Here is a 22173-nt window from a genome sequence, read left to right on the forward strand (position 1 = left end):
TTTTATAAGTAAATTATCATAGACTCTTAGAACCTTGGAGTTGGAAGGAAGTTCAGAGACCATCTCCTCCTGCTCATATCTGAACTGGAATGACCTTGCAAATATCCCAAACAAGTGCCCATTCAGCCTGTGCTTGAAAACCTTTTCTGATGGGGACTTCATGATCTCCTGTGGCCAACCATCCCACCTGGGATTGCTATAATTTTTAGGAAAATTCTTCTATTTCTTCCTAAGGAACTCAAACATAGGAAACAGACCTAACCACAATAATATCCCTCCCATAGCCTGTCTCTGACCATGTGACTTCTTGGTTACTGATTCACACTTCTTACCTGCTTTGGTCCTTGCTGTTGACTTCTGGGAAGTTGTGGGCTTGCCTGCATCCATTTGGGTTTTTTCCAGCTGCTGCTCCAAAACTACACATCTGTGCCGCTCCTCCTGGAGTTTCTTGTCAGTCTCCAGAAGTTTGTTGTTCCCTTCATCAACTCTGACACACAAACAGAAGTGACCTAAATTTATTTTCTCAAATCTCCCTTAGAGAATGTCCTCTGTCAGCTATGGCTATTGCTTCTCTTAAGGCATTTTATTCTCTAAGGCTTCCTCATGGGGGCATCTCACTTGCTAGCTAATCACACTCATTGTTCATCAGGATCCTCAGATCTGGAGCTGGAAGGGACTTTGGAGATTATTGGGTCCATTTGCCTTGTTTTATAGAAGAGGAACCTGAGGCTTACAGAGGGCAAGTCACAGAACTGGCCAAGGTTGTACAACTAGGAATTAGTCTTGTTCCTCAGTGTCAAGCACAGGACTCTAAGGCATAGCAGATATTTGGACACAAACTTTTGGTGATGCAGCTACAAAAGGTAACATTAAAAAAAAACTTCTTTGAGCAATATCTCTTACATCCCCATCTTCTTTCTCTAGTCCCACTACGTACACCAGAACCTCATTACACTGGACGGCTGAAAATTTTTCCCTGCCTCCATCCTCTATTTAACTTGGAACAGATTGTTTTTCCTTACCATTTCTCCTCCAGTACCAGGGTGGTACAGCTCCTACCTGCATTAGAAGTACCTATTATGTGTCTAGAAGTTCAGAAGAGATGATGGCATTTAGGACTATAATACTCACAAACAGTAAATACAGGACTAAGAATGGGTAACCTTTCACTCTCCCCAGTTATCACAGTCTACCACAATTCCCTCTGGGCACAGCTGCTACAGCTATTCAGATTACTCACAAATGCTTCCCAAAATACCTAGGGAAAGGGAGCAAGGAGGGATGAACTTCCCCAGCAGCATTGCTCTAATCAGATTGCCACTTCTCTACTCAAAAAATCTCCATTTCTCACTGAATAAAATCCAGTCTCCTTAGACTGGCTCTCAAGCTTCTTTACAATCTAGTAACACCCTGATTTTACAACCCTCTTTTCACATTATTCCTCATTACATCCTCCACTATTTGTGTTTCCTAGTACATGTCCTACATGCCCTCTCTCAAAGTTCAATAAATCCAACAAGACAAACAAGAAGAAAATTATAGACACAAAGAAAATGTTGGAAAATTTTGATTTGTTAGAGCTATAGAGACTTTTGAATGGGTACGTTGGAGAATATATGTATTTCTCAGATAAAAAGCTGATCACATGCAAAGGCACAAAGAACTCATGGACAAATGTAGAAAGATAAAAAGTTAAACATATCCTCTATTGATCATAATGTGAAAAATTGCCGTCGGTAAAGGAAATATGAGCAAAAGATGAATACTTAACTGTACCCTAAAAATGACATTCTAAATAAGTGAGTCAAAGACTAAATTATAGAAACAAAAATTTTTAAAAATTAATTCAATTTAAACTTCAAAGCAACTAATCCCAAAATAGATACAAAAAGATTTTTTTAAAAAGCAAAAGTGAGAAAGCCAACTTAAACAAAATGAACATTAAAAAAAGAATTGAACTACTAAAACAAAAAGCTGATTCCTTTTTAAAAAACAAAGAAAATTTATACATAATTAGTTAATTTCCTAAAAGAGAGAAGTCAAACAAAGCAAAAAAAATTTAAAGACAGAATTCATAACAAATGAAGGAAATAAAGAAAATCACCAGAAATTATGATACCAAATCATGTCAACAAAACTGAAAATTTAAGTGATATGGATGAACATTTACAAAAATGGAAAATACTATAATTAGCAAAACATTAAGAAGATAACTTAAAAACCAGTTATATAAAAATAAAATCAAACACTCCATAAGTGAACTCTTATGGAAGAAAAAAATCTTTAGAACCAGATGGATTTAAAAATGTATTCTGTGAAACAACTAAGTAACAACAATAAAAAAATCCTTATGCTATATAAACTGTTTTTGAAAATAGAGGTAAAAAAAGATAATCTGCCAAGCCCTTTCTTTGAGATAAAACTAGTCCTGATTCTCAAATAAGGAAGAGATAAAACTGAGAAAGAGAGCTATAAATCAATATTGCTACAATTTACTGCAATCATTTACGTGAATACCACTTTGAATGGCAACAAAACTCAAGATGAAAATTTTGGACACCATTGGTACTAACTTATAAGACAAATACTCATCCTTTCTTTCAAAGAAAGATAAATTAATTCTATTCACCTCCAGAGAGAAAACTGATGAACTCAGAGAAAACTGAAGTTTTCTTTGTTTTTCACTTGTGTTATTTTTCTTGCTTTTTGGGGCAATGTAGCTAATATAAAAATGTTTTGCATGACTTCACATGCATAAGGGCTATCATATTATTTGCTGTCTCAATGGGTAGGGAAGGGGATGGAGCAAAGGAGAAAATTCAAACTTCTTTTAAAAGAATGTAATATCAATAAATAAATCATTATTTAAAAATAAAGGTAAACTACAAAGTTACACGTGCTATTGGCTGTTCTGCGATCCTTTGCCAGTGTCAGTGGTTAAAAGAAGATCTATGTTAGGTACCAGAAAATCTAGAGAGCAAATATTTTGGTTTTGGAAAAACCAAAGTCAACATATAACACACCTGAGGGGAATCATTTACACAGAGATTGCGGCAGAGTCATAACACCTGGAGAGCTTCTGCCGTCATGGTGGTCTGGCCAGCACATCTTTATGAGTGAGCTGGTGTATCTCCCTCTCATTTCTTTCTCTGAGATTCAGACTCTTAAGGTTGTTAGTGCTATGTTTTGGTACAACAGGGATCCTATGTCGTGGATCTGTTCATCTTGTTTTTCTGTGGGTAGTAGGAATTAACCAGGGATACAGCCAAGCCTAATCAGGTCACAACAGGAATCAGTTTGGAATATCTGGTCCTAGGCCCCAATGACTAAGTGTGTACCTATGAAGCATTGGTTTGAGACTTTCTTTTTCATTACAAATGACAGTAGTATTAAGGAAGGAAAGTTCTTGATACCCAGGCTGCTCATCCACTCTACCTATATTCATTTATCCTCTCCAGTCCAGGAGATCTTAAACGGACGTCTATGATTAGTTTAAACTTGCATGGAAAAAAAAATCCTTATTTCAATATAATTTATTTCTTTTGTAAACGTATGTATTTTATTTTATTCATTTGAAAACATGATTCTATTGTACACAGTAACAGCAACATTGTGCAATGATTAACTATGATTGACTTAACTATTCTCAGCAATACAATGATCCAAGACAATTCCAAAAGATTCATGATGGAAAATGTTATTCACATCCAGAGAAAGAACTGATGCAGTATGAATGTAGATCAAAGCATACTGTTTTCACTTCATTTTTGTTTGTTTTTTCTTTTGCTCTGCTTTTTCTTTCACAACATGACTAATATAGAAATATGTTTTATATGATTGCACATATACAACCTATAGCAAATTGCTTACCATCTTAGGGAGGGGTGGGGGAAGGGGAAGGGAGAAAATTTGGAACTCAAGATCCTACAAAAAATGAATGTTAAAAATTGTCTTTACATGTCATCGGAAAAAATAAATTATTATTTAAAAAAAAATCATGGTTCTGAGGAGAGGTCCATAAACTTCACCAAACACTGCCAAAGGGGGTCTATGACACAAAGACAGGCTAAGAACCCTTGTTCTAGTCCTGTATTTACAAATTATCTATGGGGTATTTCCATTTATACATCATGCTGACACCTGAAACTATCTTACACCCTGCCCTTTCCCACCTCTATGTCTTTACTCACTAAAGACTAATTCAGGACACCCTCAGCTCACCTTTTCATGGAGGTGGGAGTTAGGTGTTACACATTTCACATGTTTTTGAACTTTTTCAATGTCTTGATGAGTTATACTGATTTTTTTTTTAAGCAATTGGGGTAAGAGATCACTGATCTACATTAGTGGATGAAGTTTTTTTTTTTTTGAGGGAGGGAGGCAAGGCAATTGGGATTAAGTGACTTACCCAAGGTCACACAGCTAGTTATGTGGCAAGTGTCTGAGGCTGGATTTGAACTCAGGTCCTCCTGACTTTAAGTCTGGTGCTCTATCCACTATGCCACCTAGCTGCCCCCATTTTTTTCCTCTTTAAAAAATACTATTTGTTGTATGGGATGACTCTCTGGTTGGGGGAAGTGTGGGATACTTTGAATAATTATGATGATGTAACACACTTAAGACATCAATAAAAAATTAATTAAATAAAAACAAAGACTAACCTCCATGCTCCTCCTCCAGGAAGCCTTCCCTGAGCCTCTTATTGGTGTGGTTTTCCTTCTAGGACCTCATATAGCACTTTTCCACATGTTTCTGATGTATATTATGGTTATTTGTGGGTATATCTTTTCACTCCCACTAAATTCCAAACTTGATAAAGACATTAAGTATATAAAAATCTAGAATTTGTGTCATCTTCCAGTGCCTGGCATAGGAATCTGCACATTAATAAATATTTGCTTAATGAATGAATAGTATGTAGGGATCAAAATCCACAGATGGAGAGAACACCCCATATGGATGAAACCAACACTCTTCAGGAGTGTTGAGGATGAAATTAATCAAACTTTCAAAGTCTCTACCAATTAATTCTCATTTCTCATGATGCCTCTACATGGACCTTCAGCTCCAGAAAAATGAATCTATTTGCCATGTATTACCCTGTCCCAACATACACTCCATCTCTGTTCACTCTATTCCTCCATCCAGAATGCTTCATGTCCCCTCCATGTCTCTTTTACTTCCTCCCAAACTCACCTCCTTCAGGAAGCTTTTCTTGATCATTCTACCTGACTCTGATCATTCCGTGACTCTACATTTCCCCCCCATCACAACCATCATCAAAAGTATTTATTGGCAAATTGTCTAGAGGAAGAAAACCAGGAAGATGAGGAGACTGTTTGAAAGGCTATCAATTATACTGATATCACACTTGTTCTGATCAGCCTCAGAAGATTGGACTAGGAATAAATAATAGGAGGAAGTTATTGAAGGCAAATTTTGGCTCAATAAGAAGAAAACCTTAACTAAGAATCAGAGCTATCCAAACAGGGAATGGGGCATCTATGGAATGAGATCACCATAACTGAAGGTATCTGAATAGAGGTTGGATGACCAATTGCTAGAGATGCTATTGGAAAGATTCCCTATTTGGATAGGGAATGGAATATGTGCTCCCTGAGGTCCCTTACAATTTCTACGACCTTGGATTTTATGATTCAGTTTGTGATTTGAATTTTACAAAAGTATTTCTAGTGTTTTTCTGTATACATCCTTTCTCTTCAACTATACCTCAAGTTTCTTTTTTCCTCTCTCTTCAACTATACCTCAAGTTTCTTTTTTTTTTTCTCTTTTGGAGGGGGGAAGGCAGGGCATTTGGGGTTAAATGACTTGCCCAAGGTCACACAGCTAGTGTCAGGTGTCTGAAGCCAAATTTGAACTCAGGTCCTTCTGACTCCAAGTCAGGTGCTCTATTCACTGTGCCACCTGGCTGCCCCTATACCTCAAGCTTCTTGAGAGCAAGAGCAGACCTCTATTTCCCTTCTACTCCCCAGAGTATCTGAAGCAAGGGTCTGCACCAACAAGAGGTTCAATCAGTATTTTGAACTGACAGTGAACACAGAACCAGCCAAGGGGCAGGGAGAGCACAAATCTATCCCCCAGCAAGCCCCAGTGACTTAAGCCACTTCTGTCAGCAATGACTCAAGGCGAAGTTGCTTCTTTACATAGAGGCATGTCAAGAACCCAGTCCCTTCTGTACCATCCCTTCAAGGGGTGTATGTGCCAGTCACAGCATAGTGTATCAGAAAGTACACTGGGTTGGGAGCTGAGTCCTGAGTTAAAATCCTGGCCAGTGTTGTGACCACAGACAAGTCCCTCTACATGGTATAAGCCTTAGTTTCTTTATCTGTGCATTTGCAATGTTTATCATCCCAGGGTTTAGGTGAGGAAAGTGCTTCATAAATGTCAAAGCATCGGAGAAATGGCAGCTATGATTAGTGTTGAAGTCATTGAGGGAATGCAAGGAAAGGACAAGGAAGTCCCCAACTTTCAGGATGGGTGGCAACAGCACCCACAAGGGCAAAGAAGGTCACATATGCCTTCCAAGGGAGCAAAGATTCTTGTTGGGGACCTGTTTGTCTTGTCTGCCTGAGGGAACAATGTGAGCCAAAGGAGGGGCCTTGCCTGGTCAGGTCACAGCAGGAATCTACCTGTGATGAGATCTGGCCTTGGGCTCTGCCAGCTCAGCACATGCCAGGAGCCACTAGCTCTCATGCCAGTGAAAATAATCTTCTCGATGTGTGCTATAGGCTGACAACATTTTGTCATATATTTTTGTGTTTTGTGATTCATAAATCATTTTCCTTATAACAACTCTGGGAGATAGAGAGTGCAAGGCTAATTATCCACGTTTTACAGATGAGGAAACTAAGGCTCATAAAAGGAAACTGCCCTGCTTATGGTCACCCAGATAGTGAGGGTCTGAGATAGGGTCTCTCCACCACACCATGCTGCTTTAAAAGCAATGCTAGCGGGATGCAAGCACCAGCAGTGCCTGTGAGAATTCAAGGCCCAGACTGGAGCAGTGGGCTGGGTGTCCATCTTGTGAGGACAAGCCTAGCAAAATGAGTTCATTCAATAGACATTTTGTTAAGCACCTACTACGTATGTACCGGGCACTTTGCTTAAGCTCCTTAAGCTTGCTTAAGGACTGGCCATGAGACAATGTCATTTTGTGACCCTGGCAAAAAATGAAACAGCAAAGCAGGGATGTGATCTGTGTCAGTGGAGGGAGAAGCCATACTGGACAAGTTAGGCATCCTCCAAAGTACTGAAAAATTATACTAATGATCCACAACACATGGCTCATGATGAAATCCATTTCACATGAAATCACATGAGGAAAAGTCTGACAGGAGGAAACCTCTGTGTTCTTCTGCTTCCCAAAGCAAAGGGGCCAAAGCTCCCAGAGACAGTTACATCTTTCTCATCCTCACAATCCTGGGATCTGTGGCAGGAGGAGCTGAGTCCAACTGAACTTTCTAGCCTGCCATGAAGACAGTGTAATGTAAAGGGGACAGAGCCCCAGACTGGGGTCTGGAGTCTTGGGTTTGGGTCCCAGCTTGGTTACTTACTAAGAGTGTCACCAAAGTCGAGCCTTTGAATCTCAAGTTTCTTATCTATAAAATGGAGATGATAATACTGGCACTACTTTGCTCACAGAATTGCTGGAGGAAAGTACTGTGAGCATCTAAATGTGTTAGTTTGTTACTATTCATATGGCATAATGGAATGAAAATTGGATCTGGGGTATTTAATTAGTTCAGTTGGGGGTGGTGTTGAGGAAATTAAATGAAAAGGGAGGCAGGAATGCTGGGCAGATAGGAGAGTAGGAGGTAACTTAGGGTATTTCCTTGTTCGCCACCCCAATAAAACCAAAAATATGCTCCCAAATACAGCACTGACAAGAAGAAAAGGGAAAGAACTTATCATATATCCAATTTACCAATCTTAGTATGAGAAAATAACAGAGAGCCAGCTCACCAGCCCATTGTTGCTGACTTCCCCACCCCCAGAACTGCCTCTTCCTCTCCCCTACCACACACATAGCCTATGACTGCTATGGCTAGGTGTTATAGAAATGTAAATTTTTAAGACCTTCCCTGCCCCTAGGTTAAGTGGTAGAAGCCTATGGTGGGAGGCTTGTTTTTCAGGAGATACTTTGTGGTTGGGCAGTGGGTCAAGAGGGTTGTTACATTCTCTGAGCCTGGAGAAGGCTATATAATCCCTGATGTGAGGTGTTGCTTTGGGACTCACTTTGAGAAATGTTGTGTGATTTGAAAAGACAAGACTCTGGGCAGCCATTGAGAGCCCCCCACCTTTGAAAACCCAGATGTTGATGCTTCCCTCTCTGGTAACTGACTAGGTATGGATGTAATGGTTGGACAGCTGGAAACCTGTCTGCTTGATCTGTTTGTTTCTCTGTCTTGTAACTTCTGCCTGTATATTCTGAAGTTCAGGGTTCTGACTTTCCCCCCTGAACTAGGTAAATGATATGTTTGATTGATTAAAGCAAGATTGTTAACCCATTTTGAGTTGCTTTCCTTTAGAAAAGCAGATCTAAGATTCTGCGTTGGCAGCCACCCTGGGGATGTTGGGGTGCTTGCTGCTACACTAGGTTAGCCCCAAGTGCCTGGTGGTGTCTGTGGTTTCAGGTACCAATTTTTGGAGTTAATCCTATGGCAGTGTTGTAAGGGTTACCCTGCTCCCTGGGCATGAATCAAACCTGCCCTGAGGTTGAAAAAGAAGGGAAGGGGGAAGCTGTAGAGGGAAGCTGCATCTTGAGAGGAGAAAACTGTAGGTGAGGGAAGAGTCCAGAAATGCTATTGGTCATAACTTTTATTGAAGTTCAGGAGTGAGTAACCTTACAGTAGAAGAAATGAGAGAAAGATGGAGAAGAGACCCAATTGCAAAAGGCATCTCAGAGTTTAACCTTAGCAATCTTCTTGGCAGGTTCTCTCCATCCCCTTCTCAGCCTAGGACACAAAGAAAGTCAATCTCAAAGAAGAGTTAGAAAGAAGGCCAGAAGAGATCGGGAAAGATGGAGCTTAGGTCCAACTACAGCAACCTCTTCAATCTCCCCGAAGCAATGCCCCGGCGGACTGTCCTCACTCCTTGAGGACTGTACATCTTACGCAAACCTGGTGATCTATGAGAAGAGGTGCAAGCATCAGGAATAGAGGAAAAGCCTGAGTCTACAGAAGGAAAAGGACTAGAAGAAGCAAGTTTACTACAAGAGCACCACAGAAAAAGCAGCAGTGTCCCTGATAGATGGATAAAAGATGACTGAGAAGTGATGGATAAATGTTCAAAGGAAAAAGCTATCTCAATGAACAAGAGCTTCACAGCAAAAGGAATGAGTTAAAAATCTCCTGTGGAAGGTGAAGCTATTATGACGAATACAACAAAGCTTCCTGCAACAACAGTGGAGCCAGCAATACCACTACTTGGTCTATGATCCAAAGAGATCAAAGATGGGAAAGGGATTCATATGCACAAAAATATTTGTAGGTCTTTTTGTAGTGGCAAAGAATTTAAAATTAGGGGTGGCTAGGTGGTACAGTGAATAGAGCACTGGCCCTGAAATCAGGAGGACCTGAGTTCAAATCCGGCCTTAGACACTTAACACTTACTAGCTGTGTGACCTTGGGCAAGTTGCTTAACCCCAATTGCCCTTCAAAAAGCAAGCAAAACAAAACAAAAAAAACACAACTTAAAATTAAAGTAGAGCCCCCATCAGTTTTGGGGAGAAAAAATATATATCGCAAAACTAAATATATAGCGGCATATAAATATAATAGAATACTATTTGAGGAAATGATCAAAGGGAAAGAATGAAACCTGGAAAGACTTGTATGAACTGATACAGAATGAAGTGAGTAGAATCAGGAAGGATAATTTATACAAGAATAAGAACATTGTAAAGACAATGGTGAAGATAACTCTGAAAGACTTAAAGGCTCTGACCAACTTAATGACCAATCATAATTCCAAAGGACCAATGATGAAGCCTGCTACCAACCTCCTAACAAAGAAGTGATAGACTCAGGGTACAAGAAAAAAGACAAATTTTTAAAGCATTGACAACATAAATATTTTGATTAACTATACATATTTGTTACAAAGATTTTGTTTTTCTTTTTTTCCCTTCTAAATGGAGGAGGAAGGTGGGAAACAGAGAAAAAAGATTTTTGTTCATTGAAAAAAAAATGTCTTTAAACAACAATGGAACAACTCTAAAAACCTCCAGAATGGTTCAGAGAGCAGAAAATTAAATGGAAAAAAATTTTAATGGACAGAAATTAGAATTCCTAAAGAAGAAATCAATAAGACTACTATAATGAGTGTCTAGTGCATGTTGAGACCACCTGAGATGGTGTCCCTCCATGTGAAGGTTGCTAAGATGATTCTTCTAGGAGAATCATGATGACATGTAAGGAAAGTATCTTGGAGAGATAAAGCATGAATAAACATTCTGTAAGTGGCACCAGCTAATACACAGAATGAAAAGTCATTGAAAAGGGTCTGTCAGTTTTAGCCTCCTGACTTTTGTCTCAGAACTCTTAGGAGAGCTTGGTAAAAGGAGGGAAGGAAGCCTAAAACCCTATGTATGTGAACGGTCTAGAGGGCTCCTTGGCAAACTGCCATTTCAGAGTGAAGATGAAGCCATGGTAATATCTATGCTCCAAGGGATGATTATGAGTAGGGCTTCCCTTGGTATCTTGTAGCTCCAGAATCAAGGCTTTACAGTAAGCCAAGCATCAATGCCCTGAGAGCAAGGAGTGACATTTAGAAGTAACTTTTGAAACCCCAGCCCCGTAATCAGAAGCTGTTATAGCTATGTAAACTTAGTGGAATTGATACTATGTAGGAACTAACCTAAATTTTTAGCCAACTCCCCCAGAGAGGAAGGTGGTATAGGGAAGAGTATACCCCAAAAGATGCTGAAAGGGGGAGGGAATATATATTTGTTCTTGTTATATCTTTGAAGTAAAGGTTCCTTTGTAAAACCTACTCAATGTTAAGTGGTTAAATAGAACAGAATAATTTCCATTGCCCATCTCTGCCTCTATTAAGCATTTCCTACATTCATGGGAACAGATTCTATAGTGTCCTAGCAATGGAAACAAGTTTAAAAGGGGGTGGGGGCAAGGGTTAAATGAAAACAACTTCTTTTGAAAAAGGGCATTACAAACGAGTGTCATTTAAACAGAAAAATGGATGAAATGGGAGGTAAAAACAGGATTCAGTTTGAGGAAGGGTAAAATCAGAGAGATGGACAGACAGAGAAAGACAGAAAAGACAAGGAAGAGAATCAGAGACAGAAATTTGAGGGAGAAGAGTAGGATCAGACTAGTTTAAGGAAAAAAACCAAAGAGACTAACTAAAAAGGAGAAAAAATACAACATATACATATTTACAATAAATCAGAAGTTCCCAACCAAATAATAAAGTAGGAATTCTGAAAATTAAAGAAGAGATGAATAAAACAAAAAGCAAAAAGACCAAGTTAGTCTTTTGGGGAATAAAAGTAATAAAATAGAACTGATTAACCGGACTTTTAAAAAGGGAATAAAATCAAATTATATAAAAAATGAAAAGGAGAACTCATAATTGAAAAGAAATAAAGAAAAAAGGCAAGCAACCCAAATATCATATAACTATGCCAGCACAAACTTAAAAATCACACCAAAATATATGGTAGTAAAAAAAACATGTAAAACTACAGTAAATTACTTTCCCACCCCATAACTGCACATAAAATCAACCAGAAGTCCACAGGTAATATGAGAGGGCCCCAGAAAAGTCAGTGCCAACACAGGCAAACAAGATGACAGCAACCGGTACAACCAGAGACATTCACACGAGGCTCTCTATCCTCAGGCAGCAAGAGGACTCCTTGAGAAAGTCCCAGGGTGATGAGAAACCAACAGCAAGAGACTTTAGAAGCAATCAGTAATGGTAGTAACCGGCTCAAGTTAGAATTCAAACTAGAACACCCCAGGCCCAAGGGTTTGGGGATTAACGGCACTCTGCCCTAACATGCCACAGAGGGCCCTGAAGATTCATTGTGCTGAAGGTGAGTCTGACTCTGAGAAGCTGAAGTTAGTTCAGGAATCCAGACTGAGAGCAAGCAGGTCAACCGCCCAACCCCAAAACTCAGTAGGAGGCAGTGTCAAATGGATAAGAAACCAAAAATCTTACAATATATTTTATACAAGTGTTCATCAACTGGGGAAGGGCAAAATGAAAATTGAAAGAAACCACTGATCACTTCCTGAAAACCCCAAAACAAAGAATGTCTTAGCCAAAATCCAGAGCTTCCAGATCAAAGAAACAATACAGCAAATATCCAGGAAAAAAATGAGTTCAAGTATCAAAGAACTATAATCAGGTTTGCATTCAATATAGCAGCTTCTAAATAAATGAAAGGAGGTCTTAGAACACCTATTCCAAAAGATACAGGTTTGCAATCAAGAGTAACATCCTGCAAAGCTAAGCATAGACCTACGGGGACCTTCAATGGAAAAGAACACCTTTAAAATATTCATGATAAAAAGATCAGAACTGAGTAGGAACTGTGAAATTCAAACAAAAGAGTCCAGAGAAACCCAGAGAGATAAATGTATTTGGGCAATTGGAAGGGGATATATGATGATGAAACATGAATATTCTAATACAACTATCTTTTCAAAATTTCAGTGTCATCAAAAGGCACTAAGAGAGTTAATCTACAGAAAAGCAGGCCTGGTAGTAGATCCATTCTGTTCTGAAAGTTTTAAGAGGGAAAAGAAAAATAAGTTAAGGGAATATACTAGTGTAGAAAGGAGGAAGAAGAGGACGGAATCTACTATTTCTCATCATTGAGGGCATGTGAGGAGAGTATGCAAACATAGAGAAAGGGGTAGAGAAAATGAACATCAGATGAACCTCATTCTTGTCTGAATCATACAAAATAGGGTTGAACGCAGAACATACACATTCTTACATATGCACACATACACACTCACAATTTGGTCTAAAAACTACATCAAATTCAACAAGGTTAAAAAAAAGGTGGGGAGGAAGGAGAGTTTAAGAAAGTAAAATATGAGAGAGGCAAATATGTTGGTTTCCTAGGCTACTCTTTCTCCCCTCGGGAATCTAGGAGTAAATCCTGAGAGGTTGGGAGATGGTTTTTCCAGCATCTTGTTCATGAGCCCTCACTGCTACATTTACCCTAATATTTGTTAATATAAATTAGTCAACAAAATTTAATTAGCTTTTAGAAATAAGCATTTACTAAGGTGGAATTAATACAAAGCAAATTAAAAAATTAAATTAAAACAACTCTCAGGTACCACCTCATACCTATCAGATTGCTTTATATGGCATAAAAGGAAAATGACAAATGGTGGAGGGGATATGGGAAAATTGGGATGCTAATGCACTTTTGGTGGAGTTGTGAACTGATCCAACCATTCTTGTTAAACCAGGGTGCACGCTCCTACAAGTACATACAGAGCACAGGAGATCACCAACTCAAGCTTAGATTACATGTGGCAAAGGGTGAAAAACACAGCTCTTAGAAGCCTCTTTGCTGGAAGTCCTTTCCTCCGCTTCATGGGGCCTTCAGAAAATTTTCCTTAGGCATGGTTTAGTTTTCTGCTGGGCCTCTTGTAAAATCCCAAAGCCACCTTTACTCAGTGTGGCTAGAGTTTCCTCATCTCTCAATGCAGACACTAGCAGCAGCTGTACTAGAGGACCTGATGAAAGTCCAAAACCCGACTGAACTTTGGAAGTTCATTGTCTTCCTTTGTTCAAAGAGACAAGCCCGTCTCCTCCTGCTTGGTGACTCCCTTTAAGAGGACTGGTTTGAAAGCTCAAGTTCCAAATGAGCCTTTTATACAAGTTTTTAAAATTAGCCTTTTATACAAGTCCCATAGAGTGTGACTAAATCTCTTTAGTCAATCTCAATATGTGTCCTATGTAGCACTTTAAACTTTTTAATTTTATTTTTCCTTTCATGCCTTCTAAATTCATCAAGCACCTCTACCACCTAGGCTTATTAGCTCGTGGTTGACTGATTGATTCAATAGCGGTGTCCAGGCCTTGTTCACACCTAGTGCCTACTGCTGATTGACTAACTGAATCAAGAAGTCCGGGCCCTTGGTAATTATTGAGGTAGGAGTGTGGAACACCCATGTTACAAAATAAGAAAAGAAAAAAGAGAGGGTTATATATGCAGTCATGCAAAAATATTTTTTTAAATCCTTATTAGCCATGTTGCAAAAAAGAACACAGACCAGGAAAAACTAAAAAAAATGAGAAAAATAAATTTAAAAAAAAGTCGTATTCCATCTACATTCAGACTCCATCAGTTCTTTCTCTGGAGGTAGACAGTATTTTTCATCATAAGTCCTTCAGAACAGTCTTGTATCATTGTATTGTTGAGAACAGCTAAGTCATTTACAATTGATCATTGTTCAATATTGCTGTCACTGTGTACAATGATTTCTCCTGGCTCTCCTCACTTCATTTTGCATCAGTTCATATAAGCCTTCCCAGGTTTTTCTGAAACTATCCTGTTGGTGATTTCTTTTTTTTTTTTTTTTAAGCAATCGGGGTTAAGTAACTTGCTCAAGGTTGCACAGCCAGTTATTTCTGGGAGTGGTGCTAAGTATCTGAGCCCGGATTTGATCCCCAGGTTATCCCAACACTGGAGCCGGTGCTCTTACTCGCTGAGCCACCTGGCCGCCCCTGTGTTGGTCATTTCTTATAACACAAAAGTATTCCATCACATAAATACACCAAACTTGTTCAGTCATCCCCCAATTGATGGGTATCCCTTCAAGTTCCAATTCTTTTTTACCACAAAAAAGCTGCTATAAATATGTGTGTACATATAGTATCGTTTCCTGTTTTTCTTCTATCTCTTTGGGATACAGACCTAGGAGTGGTATTGCTGGATCAAAGGGTATGCAGAGTTTTATAGCCTTTTGGGCATAGTTTCAAATTGTTTTCCAGAATGGTTGGATCAGTTCACAATTCCACCAAGAGTGCATTACCATCCCAATTTTCCCATATCCCCTCCAATATTTCTCATTTTCCTTTTATGCCATATTAGCCAATCTGATAGTTATGAGGTAGTGCCTCAGAGTTGTTTTCATTTGCATTTTTCTAATCAATAGTGCTAGGCAGCAAAGAGGATAGATGCTGGGACTGGAATTAAGATGACTTATCTTTATGAGTTCATATCTGACCCTTCAAATCTGACTCTTACTAGCTATGTGATCCTGGGCAAGTCACTTTACTCTGTTTGCCTGAGTTTCATCACCTATAAAATCATCTGGAGAAGGAAATGGCAAACACTCCAGTATCTTTACCAAGAAAACCCCAAATGGGATCACAAAGAGTCAGACATGATTGAAAATGACTGAACAACAAAACAATCAATAGTGATTTAGAGCATTTTCCCGTATGATTGTAGATAGCTTTGGTTTCTTCTTCTGAAAGTTGCCTATTTGACCACTTACCAATTGGGGAATAACTCCTATTCTTATACATTTGACTTAATATATTTGAAAAATTAGACCTTTACCAGAGAAACTCGCTGTGAAAATTTCCCCCAGTTTCCTGTTTTCCTTCTAATATTAACTGCATTGGTTTTGTTGGGTGCAAAAACTTTGCAATTTAATGTAATCATATTTACCCAATTTTATATCCTATAACGCTGTCTATCTCTTGTTTGGTCATAAATTGTTCCTTTTTCCATAGATCTGATAGGTAAAGTATTCCATGCTCCCTTAATTTGTTTATGATATCATCTTTTATTTTGTTTTGTTTCTTTTTTTTTGGAGGGCAATTGGGGTTAAGTGACTTGACCAAGGTCACATGGCTAGTTTTTGTGTGTGTGTTAAGTTCGAGGCCGGATTTGAACTCAGGTCCTCCTGACTCCAGGGCTGGTGCTCTATTCACTATACCACCTAGTTGCCCCAATATCATCTTTTATTTCTAAATTGTGTACTCATTTTTATCTTATCTTGATATATTGTGCAAGATGTTGGTCTATTCCTAGTTTCTGCCAAACTGCTTTCCAGTTTTCCCAGAAATTTTTGTCAAATAGTGAATTGTTTTCCAAAAAGCATCGATATTTGCATCTATCAAACTCTGTTACTATAGTCATTTATTACCCTGTATTATATATCTAATCTATTCTGTTTGCTCAATAGTTTAAAAATGACAATATTACCTAAAGTAATTTATAAATTTTGTAACATATCAGTCAAATTACCATGGTGATATTTTATTGAACTAGACAAGACAATATCTTTCAGAGAATCAAGAGGTCTAAGATCTTAAGGGAGATAAGAAAAAAGATAAATGAATGCGGTAAAGCAACACCAAACCTTAAAGTATAAGTCAGTAGTCATCAAAATAATTTGGTACTCATTAAAAACTAGAAGAGCATATCAGTGTAACAGCCTATGTAAGCAAAAAAAACAGGAGCAAACTGAAGCAAAACAGCAGTCCAGCTTTAACAAACCCAAAATGTAAATTCCTGGAAGCTAGGCCCCCTTTGCGACCAGAATGATGGAAGAACTGGAAAGCAGTTTGGTAGGAATTAGGTTGAGATCAACTCAGACTCATAGATCTGGAGTTGGGAGGGACCGCAGATGTCATCTAGTCCAGTGCTTTATTTTATAGATAAGTAAACTGAGACCTGGAGAGTTTAGATAACTTGACCACCTTACACCATAAACCGGGCTAAGCTCAAAGTGGATACCAGGCTGTAATTCATAAAAAGGTTGGAGGAGGAGGAGGAGGAGGAAGAAGAAGAGGAGAAAGAGGAGGAGGAGATGGAGAAGAGAACAGCTACATCTATGGCCAATGCAAGAATCCACAACCAACCATGGGATAAAGGAGCTCATAAGAGACAAAATGGAAAATTTGTTATATAAATTTTTAGAAGCTTTTGCTTCTAATGAAGATAGAGTAAGTATAGAGAAATTGTAGAATAGGAAAAAAATCTGCATCAAATATCACTGATAAAAGTCTGGTATTCTGTATGACTGTTTATGTGTAATGGGTATAGTATTTCTAGCTTTCTCACTGGGTAGGGGAGGAGCAGAGAGAAAGATTGAGAACATGGAACTGAAAATAAAAATAAAATTTAAATTAAAAAAGTCTGGTATCCAAGATTAGGGAAATGACACAATTATATAACACCAAGAGAAATTCCTAAATATATAAATATAGGAACAAACAGTCCAAGTTTAGATAAAAATATTGAACAAAAATAGCCTTTTAAAGGAGAATTATAAACTACTAGCAACCATTTAAAAATATGGCCCCAAATCACTAGGAGAAATCCAAATTTTAAAAACTTTGAGGTTTCACCTCATAAACTACAAATTGATAAAGATGGGGGCAAAAAACCAAATCCAGCAATAGCTGATGTTGGAAGGACTGTGGTAAGACAGGCATTGTTCCTGCAGGTGTGAATTAGCTCAACAATTTTGGATATCAATTTGGAATTATGCAAGCAAATTAACCAAGAGGTGAAAAACAGTCTTCATCATTCATCTCATTATCGAAGTTATTAAGTCTTTCAAAGTTATCTTTTACAACACTGAAGCCAATTCATAAATTGTTCTCCTGGTTCTATTGACATCATTCCACATCAGTTCATACAAGTCTTCACAGGTTTCTCTGAATCTATCCTCTTTTTTAAAAAATAATTTCTTACATAACAATAATATTCCATTACATACATGAACCATAATTTATTCAGTCATTTCCCAGTTAATGAGCACTCATTTTGTTTCCAGTTTTTTGCTATGACAAAAAGTGCTGTTATAAGTTTTTTTGTATATAATGGATCCTTTCCCTCTGTCTTTCATTACTTTGGGGTATAAGCCTAGTAGTTATATTACTGCATGAAAGGGTACGCACAATTTAGTGACTTTAGGCTACTGTTTTCCAGAATGATTATAACATTTGGAAGGTCTTTTTCCAGAAGTGACTGTATTGTAAATAAGAAAGAAAATCAAGGCAGTGTAATATTGTGGAGACAGTACAGAATCTGAGGTCAGAAGGTCTAGACTCAAACCCAATTTCTGCTTCTTGCTAGCTGTGTGACCTTGAGCAATTCCCTCTTCCTCTCTGGGTCTCAGTTTACCCCCTGAGGTGATGTATATGTGTTCATTTCACTCCCAGATCAACTCACTCTCCATCTTCTCATCAGCTGAACTCAGGTATCCTTTCCTGGCATCCCCCAATTCCCTTCTCCCTTTTATGTGGCATCTTGTTGAGGGCCAGTCTCTGACCTGGTCCATACATGGAAAGACTCTGGTTCAGGATTTCTCCTAAGCCAGTTCCCCCATGAAGGCTATATTATGTCTTAATATTGGCTCACCATCTCTTCCTGACTTGCAGGAGCTTAGGACTCGATAACCGAGTTGTGACCAGACATGGATGCATGCAAGGGAACTAGGATAATAAAACATATGGAATCATGTAAGTCAACAAGGACATAAAAACATAAAGATATGCTAAGTGTACAAGGACAGTAAATATTTTTGCATGTATTCCTAAGAGATAATTGCTTTGCATTCATTATATAAACCATGCCCTCTGATCAATAAATCGGAACTGCCAAGACAGATTCTTGGCTGGCTTGTGTCCACCATTAAACACTTCTTGGTTCGGCCTGTGCCCATTTTGATGCAGGCATCACTGTCTTCCCCCATTAGAAGGTTAGCTCCTTGAGGATAGGGTTTGTCTTTTTTTTTTTTGCATGCTATTTATATTTCCTTCTCCCCCTTAGCACTATGCCTAGCACTTAATAAACACTCTATCTGATGAACACAAAGAAGCATGAGGAAAGTTTAAATGAAATAAGCAGAACCAGGAAAATCATATCCACAATAATTGCAGCAATATAAATGGAAAGAACAACAACAAAACCATTGAAAATAAATTCTGTGGAATTAAAGCGACCAAGATCGGCCTAAAGGAGACATAGGATAATGTTCCACATTTCTTTCTTTGCAGAGTTATGAGGGACTATACGTGGGGAACAGTGTATGTGATATTGGATTCCATCAATGTTAGTTTTGCTGTTTTAACATCTTGTCCTTTGTTTTAAGGGATTTCTCCCTGGGAGGGATATTAGGGATGTATTGGGAAAGGGAGGTGATATAAAAACAAAGAATAACCATAATTTTTAAGGCCATAGCACAGAAGACCTAGAGCATATCTCATTCAACCCCCTCATCTTAAGGGGGAATAAACAGGCCTAGAAAGGGGCTTTTCATGTGATGGCCACAGTAGAGATGTGTGCTTCCTTTCTATATCTCTGGTCCAAACAGTAGGAATGTAGATGGGATTGGAATCATTAAACTGAGGAAATTTCAAAGGTGTGGGGATTTGTGGGGGATGGAGTGAAGAACAAGAACAGGAAGGATGCTGTTAATAGGTGCCTTGGGAGCTGGGGGGAAGGGAAGAGGCTGGCTCTTGGACGATATACAGTAAGGAGCCACCTTTATTCATTTTTCTATAACCTCATGCTACTTTCACACAATTAGTCACAAAGGCTGAGGTAGAAACCCAAGGGCTACCAGAGAATATGTATAGTCCAATATCCTATGCCCAGCAGTGACTACCAACAGCCAATTTTCTAGTGAAAATAGCTTCTAATGCACTAAAGCCAATTGCCTGAACCTACTTTCATAGGAAGGTTCCTTTTTAATCCTGGCAGGAGATCACAGGCCTTCCCTGAAGCATAAGCTACGATTACCCTTATCACTGCCGTAGCTGGAATGGCTAAAAATGCTATTAATGGTCATAAAATTATATACTCCTTTCTTAAGTCCCGGCACAGCATTTAACTTCATAACCTCGTGCTGGCAGTGAATCTCCACAGGTCGACTTTCTGTTGCATCAAGGAGCACTTCATTTCATTAGTTCTAAATTCACTGCCCTTTAATTTCGCTGAGCAGCCCTCTGACTCTTTTATTACAGGACAGTGGAAGAGAGGGGCTAGTCAGAGTTCTCATTATGCCCTCCATAATTCTGATTATGCTAAACAGGCTTCTCTCTCCATTCTGATTTAATTTAAATACTCTCAGTCTATAGTTTTCATCATATGATAAACCCCGATCTCTGTTATCACCACCCTCCTGACAGCTTCACCTTAGTAGGCAAAGACAAGGATGCAAAGCCTGGAGAAGAAATTGATATGATGGAGATCATGCCTACTGCGTGTATGTCCTTGGGCTGTATGATGGGGCAGAGCCACTGACAAACTTCCGGGATATTTCCAAGTCACGTGGTGGCCTAGCCCTGAAAGGATCTATCACTTTGGGAGGGCACAGGAAAACCTTTGGATAGTGCTAAGGACTAGTAGGGTGGGCGTTAGTTAAAAGAAGAGATAGCTTTTGATTAAGTGCTAGCTTCAGGTAGCATCAGAGACTTCTAGTGAGGTATTGAAGTGACTCTACACACACACACACACACACACACACACACACACAGCTTCCAGTATCCCAGCAACTAGTATCTTATGGCAGCTAGAGTAAGGGGACTCCACAAGGTGACCTTGTCTATGTGTCCTGGCACAGAACTGAGGTGAAATGTAAAATACCTAATTGGTCTTGCCAAAGGCTTGACATTCTGATGAGGTTTGAGTATCAGCTTCCTAGAAGATTTTAACAATAGCTATAAGTTACTGAGTTCTATTTGAAGTCATTCTGTTCATGAGTACCATGAATCTTTGATATTTAGTATTACTTTTGTATATAGGAATTAAAATACCTGTCCCATACCTTATTTATATTATACATTAGTGACTTTTTACTCCCTTTTTGGAGAGACCTAGGCACAAGCCATAAGTATAAACTTCAAATAACTGTCCCTGGGACCCTGGGATGGCGATTTAATAAGCCAAAGGTTCTGAAAAAGGAGACCTACGCCCCCTTTCATTAGAAGCCAAATGGTCTAAAATAGAGTGGTCCAATACTCCAATCCCTTGGATCCAGCAGTGGTTTCCTTAACATTACACAAATACTACACTGTGAGACATAATTGATCCATCAGTTGTTTTTGATTAACTATTTTGCTTTGTTTCAAGGGAACATTTAGTTCAGGGGTGTTGGTGGTAAGGTATACTTAGAAATGACAGTGATATAAGAACAGAAGATGTAACCAGCCTCTTCTCCTTTTTAAGAAATGCAAATAAAGTTAGGTATGAGAGGGACAGTCCTTACAATAGTGGGAAATGAAGAAAGCTTCCTGAATGAGGTGGTCTTTAAATTAGGCTTTCACGAATAGATAAAAACCCAATAGTTGAAGAGAAGAAAGAGGATGTCTCAGGCACAGGGACAATGCAGTATAAACAAAGGCATAGGAAAAAGGGAAGTTAAGAGCGATCAGGATGCAGAGTGGTCCAGTTTGACTTGAGAGAAGAGTACATAAAGAAGAGTGTGGGAGAGAAGGCTGCAAAGACCAGATGTCTTCTTTCTAGATTGTGAAGGACTTTGAATGATGGACTAGGGAATTTTAGCCTTATGTGACAGGGAGATAATGAAAAATTCTGAGCAGTTAGGATGGCATTACCAAGTCTGCTCAGTCAACTCTCTTGTATCCCAGGTATTTTGACTTCCTGATCTGGTGCGGATCCCTGCTCCAGAAACTAGTCTTCCCTCAAATGTTAGCAATTCTATTTGGTGCTCTGAAGTCAATCTAGACGGAATCCAGCCAGGATCTTTTCCTCCTGCTTGTGCTACTTCCAAATGATTTCCTGCTTCCTTAATGCCAGGCAGAGACCATCACTCGTCATTAAACACTTAATGCATGGGAAGCAGACTTTTTAAAAATTTTGACTAATTTTAGATTTTTTTTATTCCAAACTTAAGAAATTCCAAATAAAATAGCTATTTCCGTATAAGCAGTAGAACAGAAAGAGGATTTTATATGAAACTTCAAACCTCTATTACATGCAGTTTTCTTTGCTTTTTAAATATTTCATAAAGTCAACATGTAATTTACAAAAGTGTCCTGCTCAGAAAGACTTCTGAGGTTTGCACAAGGTCACTACAATGATAGGCATCCTTCCAACAGCTAAATGCAACAATCACACAAGATAGAATTTTTGTTCTTGTCTCCTTTCATGATGACTCAAGCCCACACTCA

General features: G+C 38.7%; 1 protein-coding gene and 1 long non-coding RNA gene across 3 annotated transcripts in view; one reads left to right on the forward strand and one right to left on the reverse strand.

Moving 5' to 3' along the window:
• Nucleotides 1-22173, forward strand: part of LOC138167137 (uncharacterized) — a 58341-nt gene that overhangs the window by 19092 nt on the left and 17076 nt on the right. The window lies entirely within an intron of this gene.
• CCDC13 (coiled-coil domain containing 13) overlaps nucleotides 1-22173 on the reverse strand; it is a 108598-nt gene that overhangs the window by 18152 nt on the left and 68273 nt on the right. Inside the window, exon 13 of the mRNA XM_069095824.1 lies at nucleotides 333-487. Within this exon, the coding sequence (XP_068951925.1) occupies nucleotides 333-487 (155 nt within the window). The remainder of the gene's footprint in view (nucleotides 1-332; nucleotides 488-22173) is intronic.

This window comes from Petaurus breviceps, unplaced genomic scaffold (genome assembly GCF_028583685.1).
Source record: "Petaurus breviceps papuanus isolate PSGF00001 unplaced genomic scaffold, PetGlider_PUasm1.0 227, whole genome shotgun sequence".
Taxonomy (NCBI): Eukaryota; Metazoa; Chordata; class Mammalia; order Diprotodontia; family Petauridae; genus Petaurus; species Petaurus breviceps.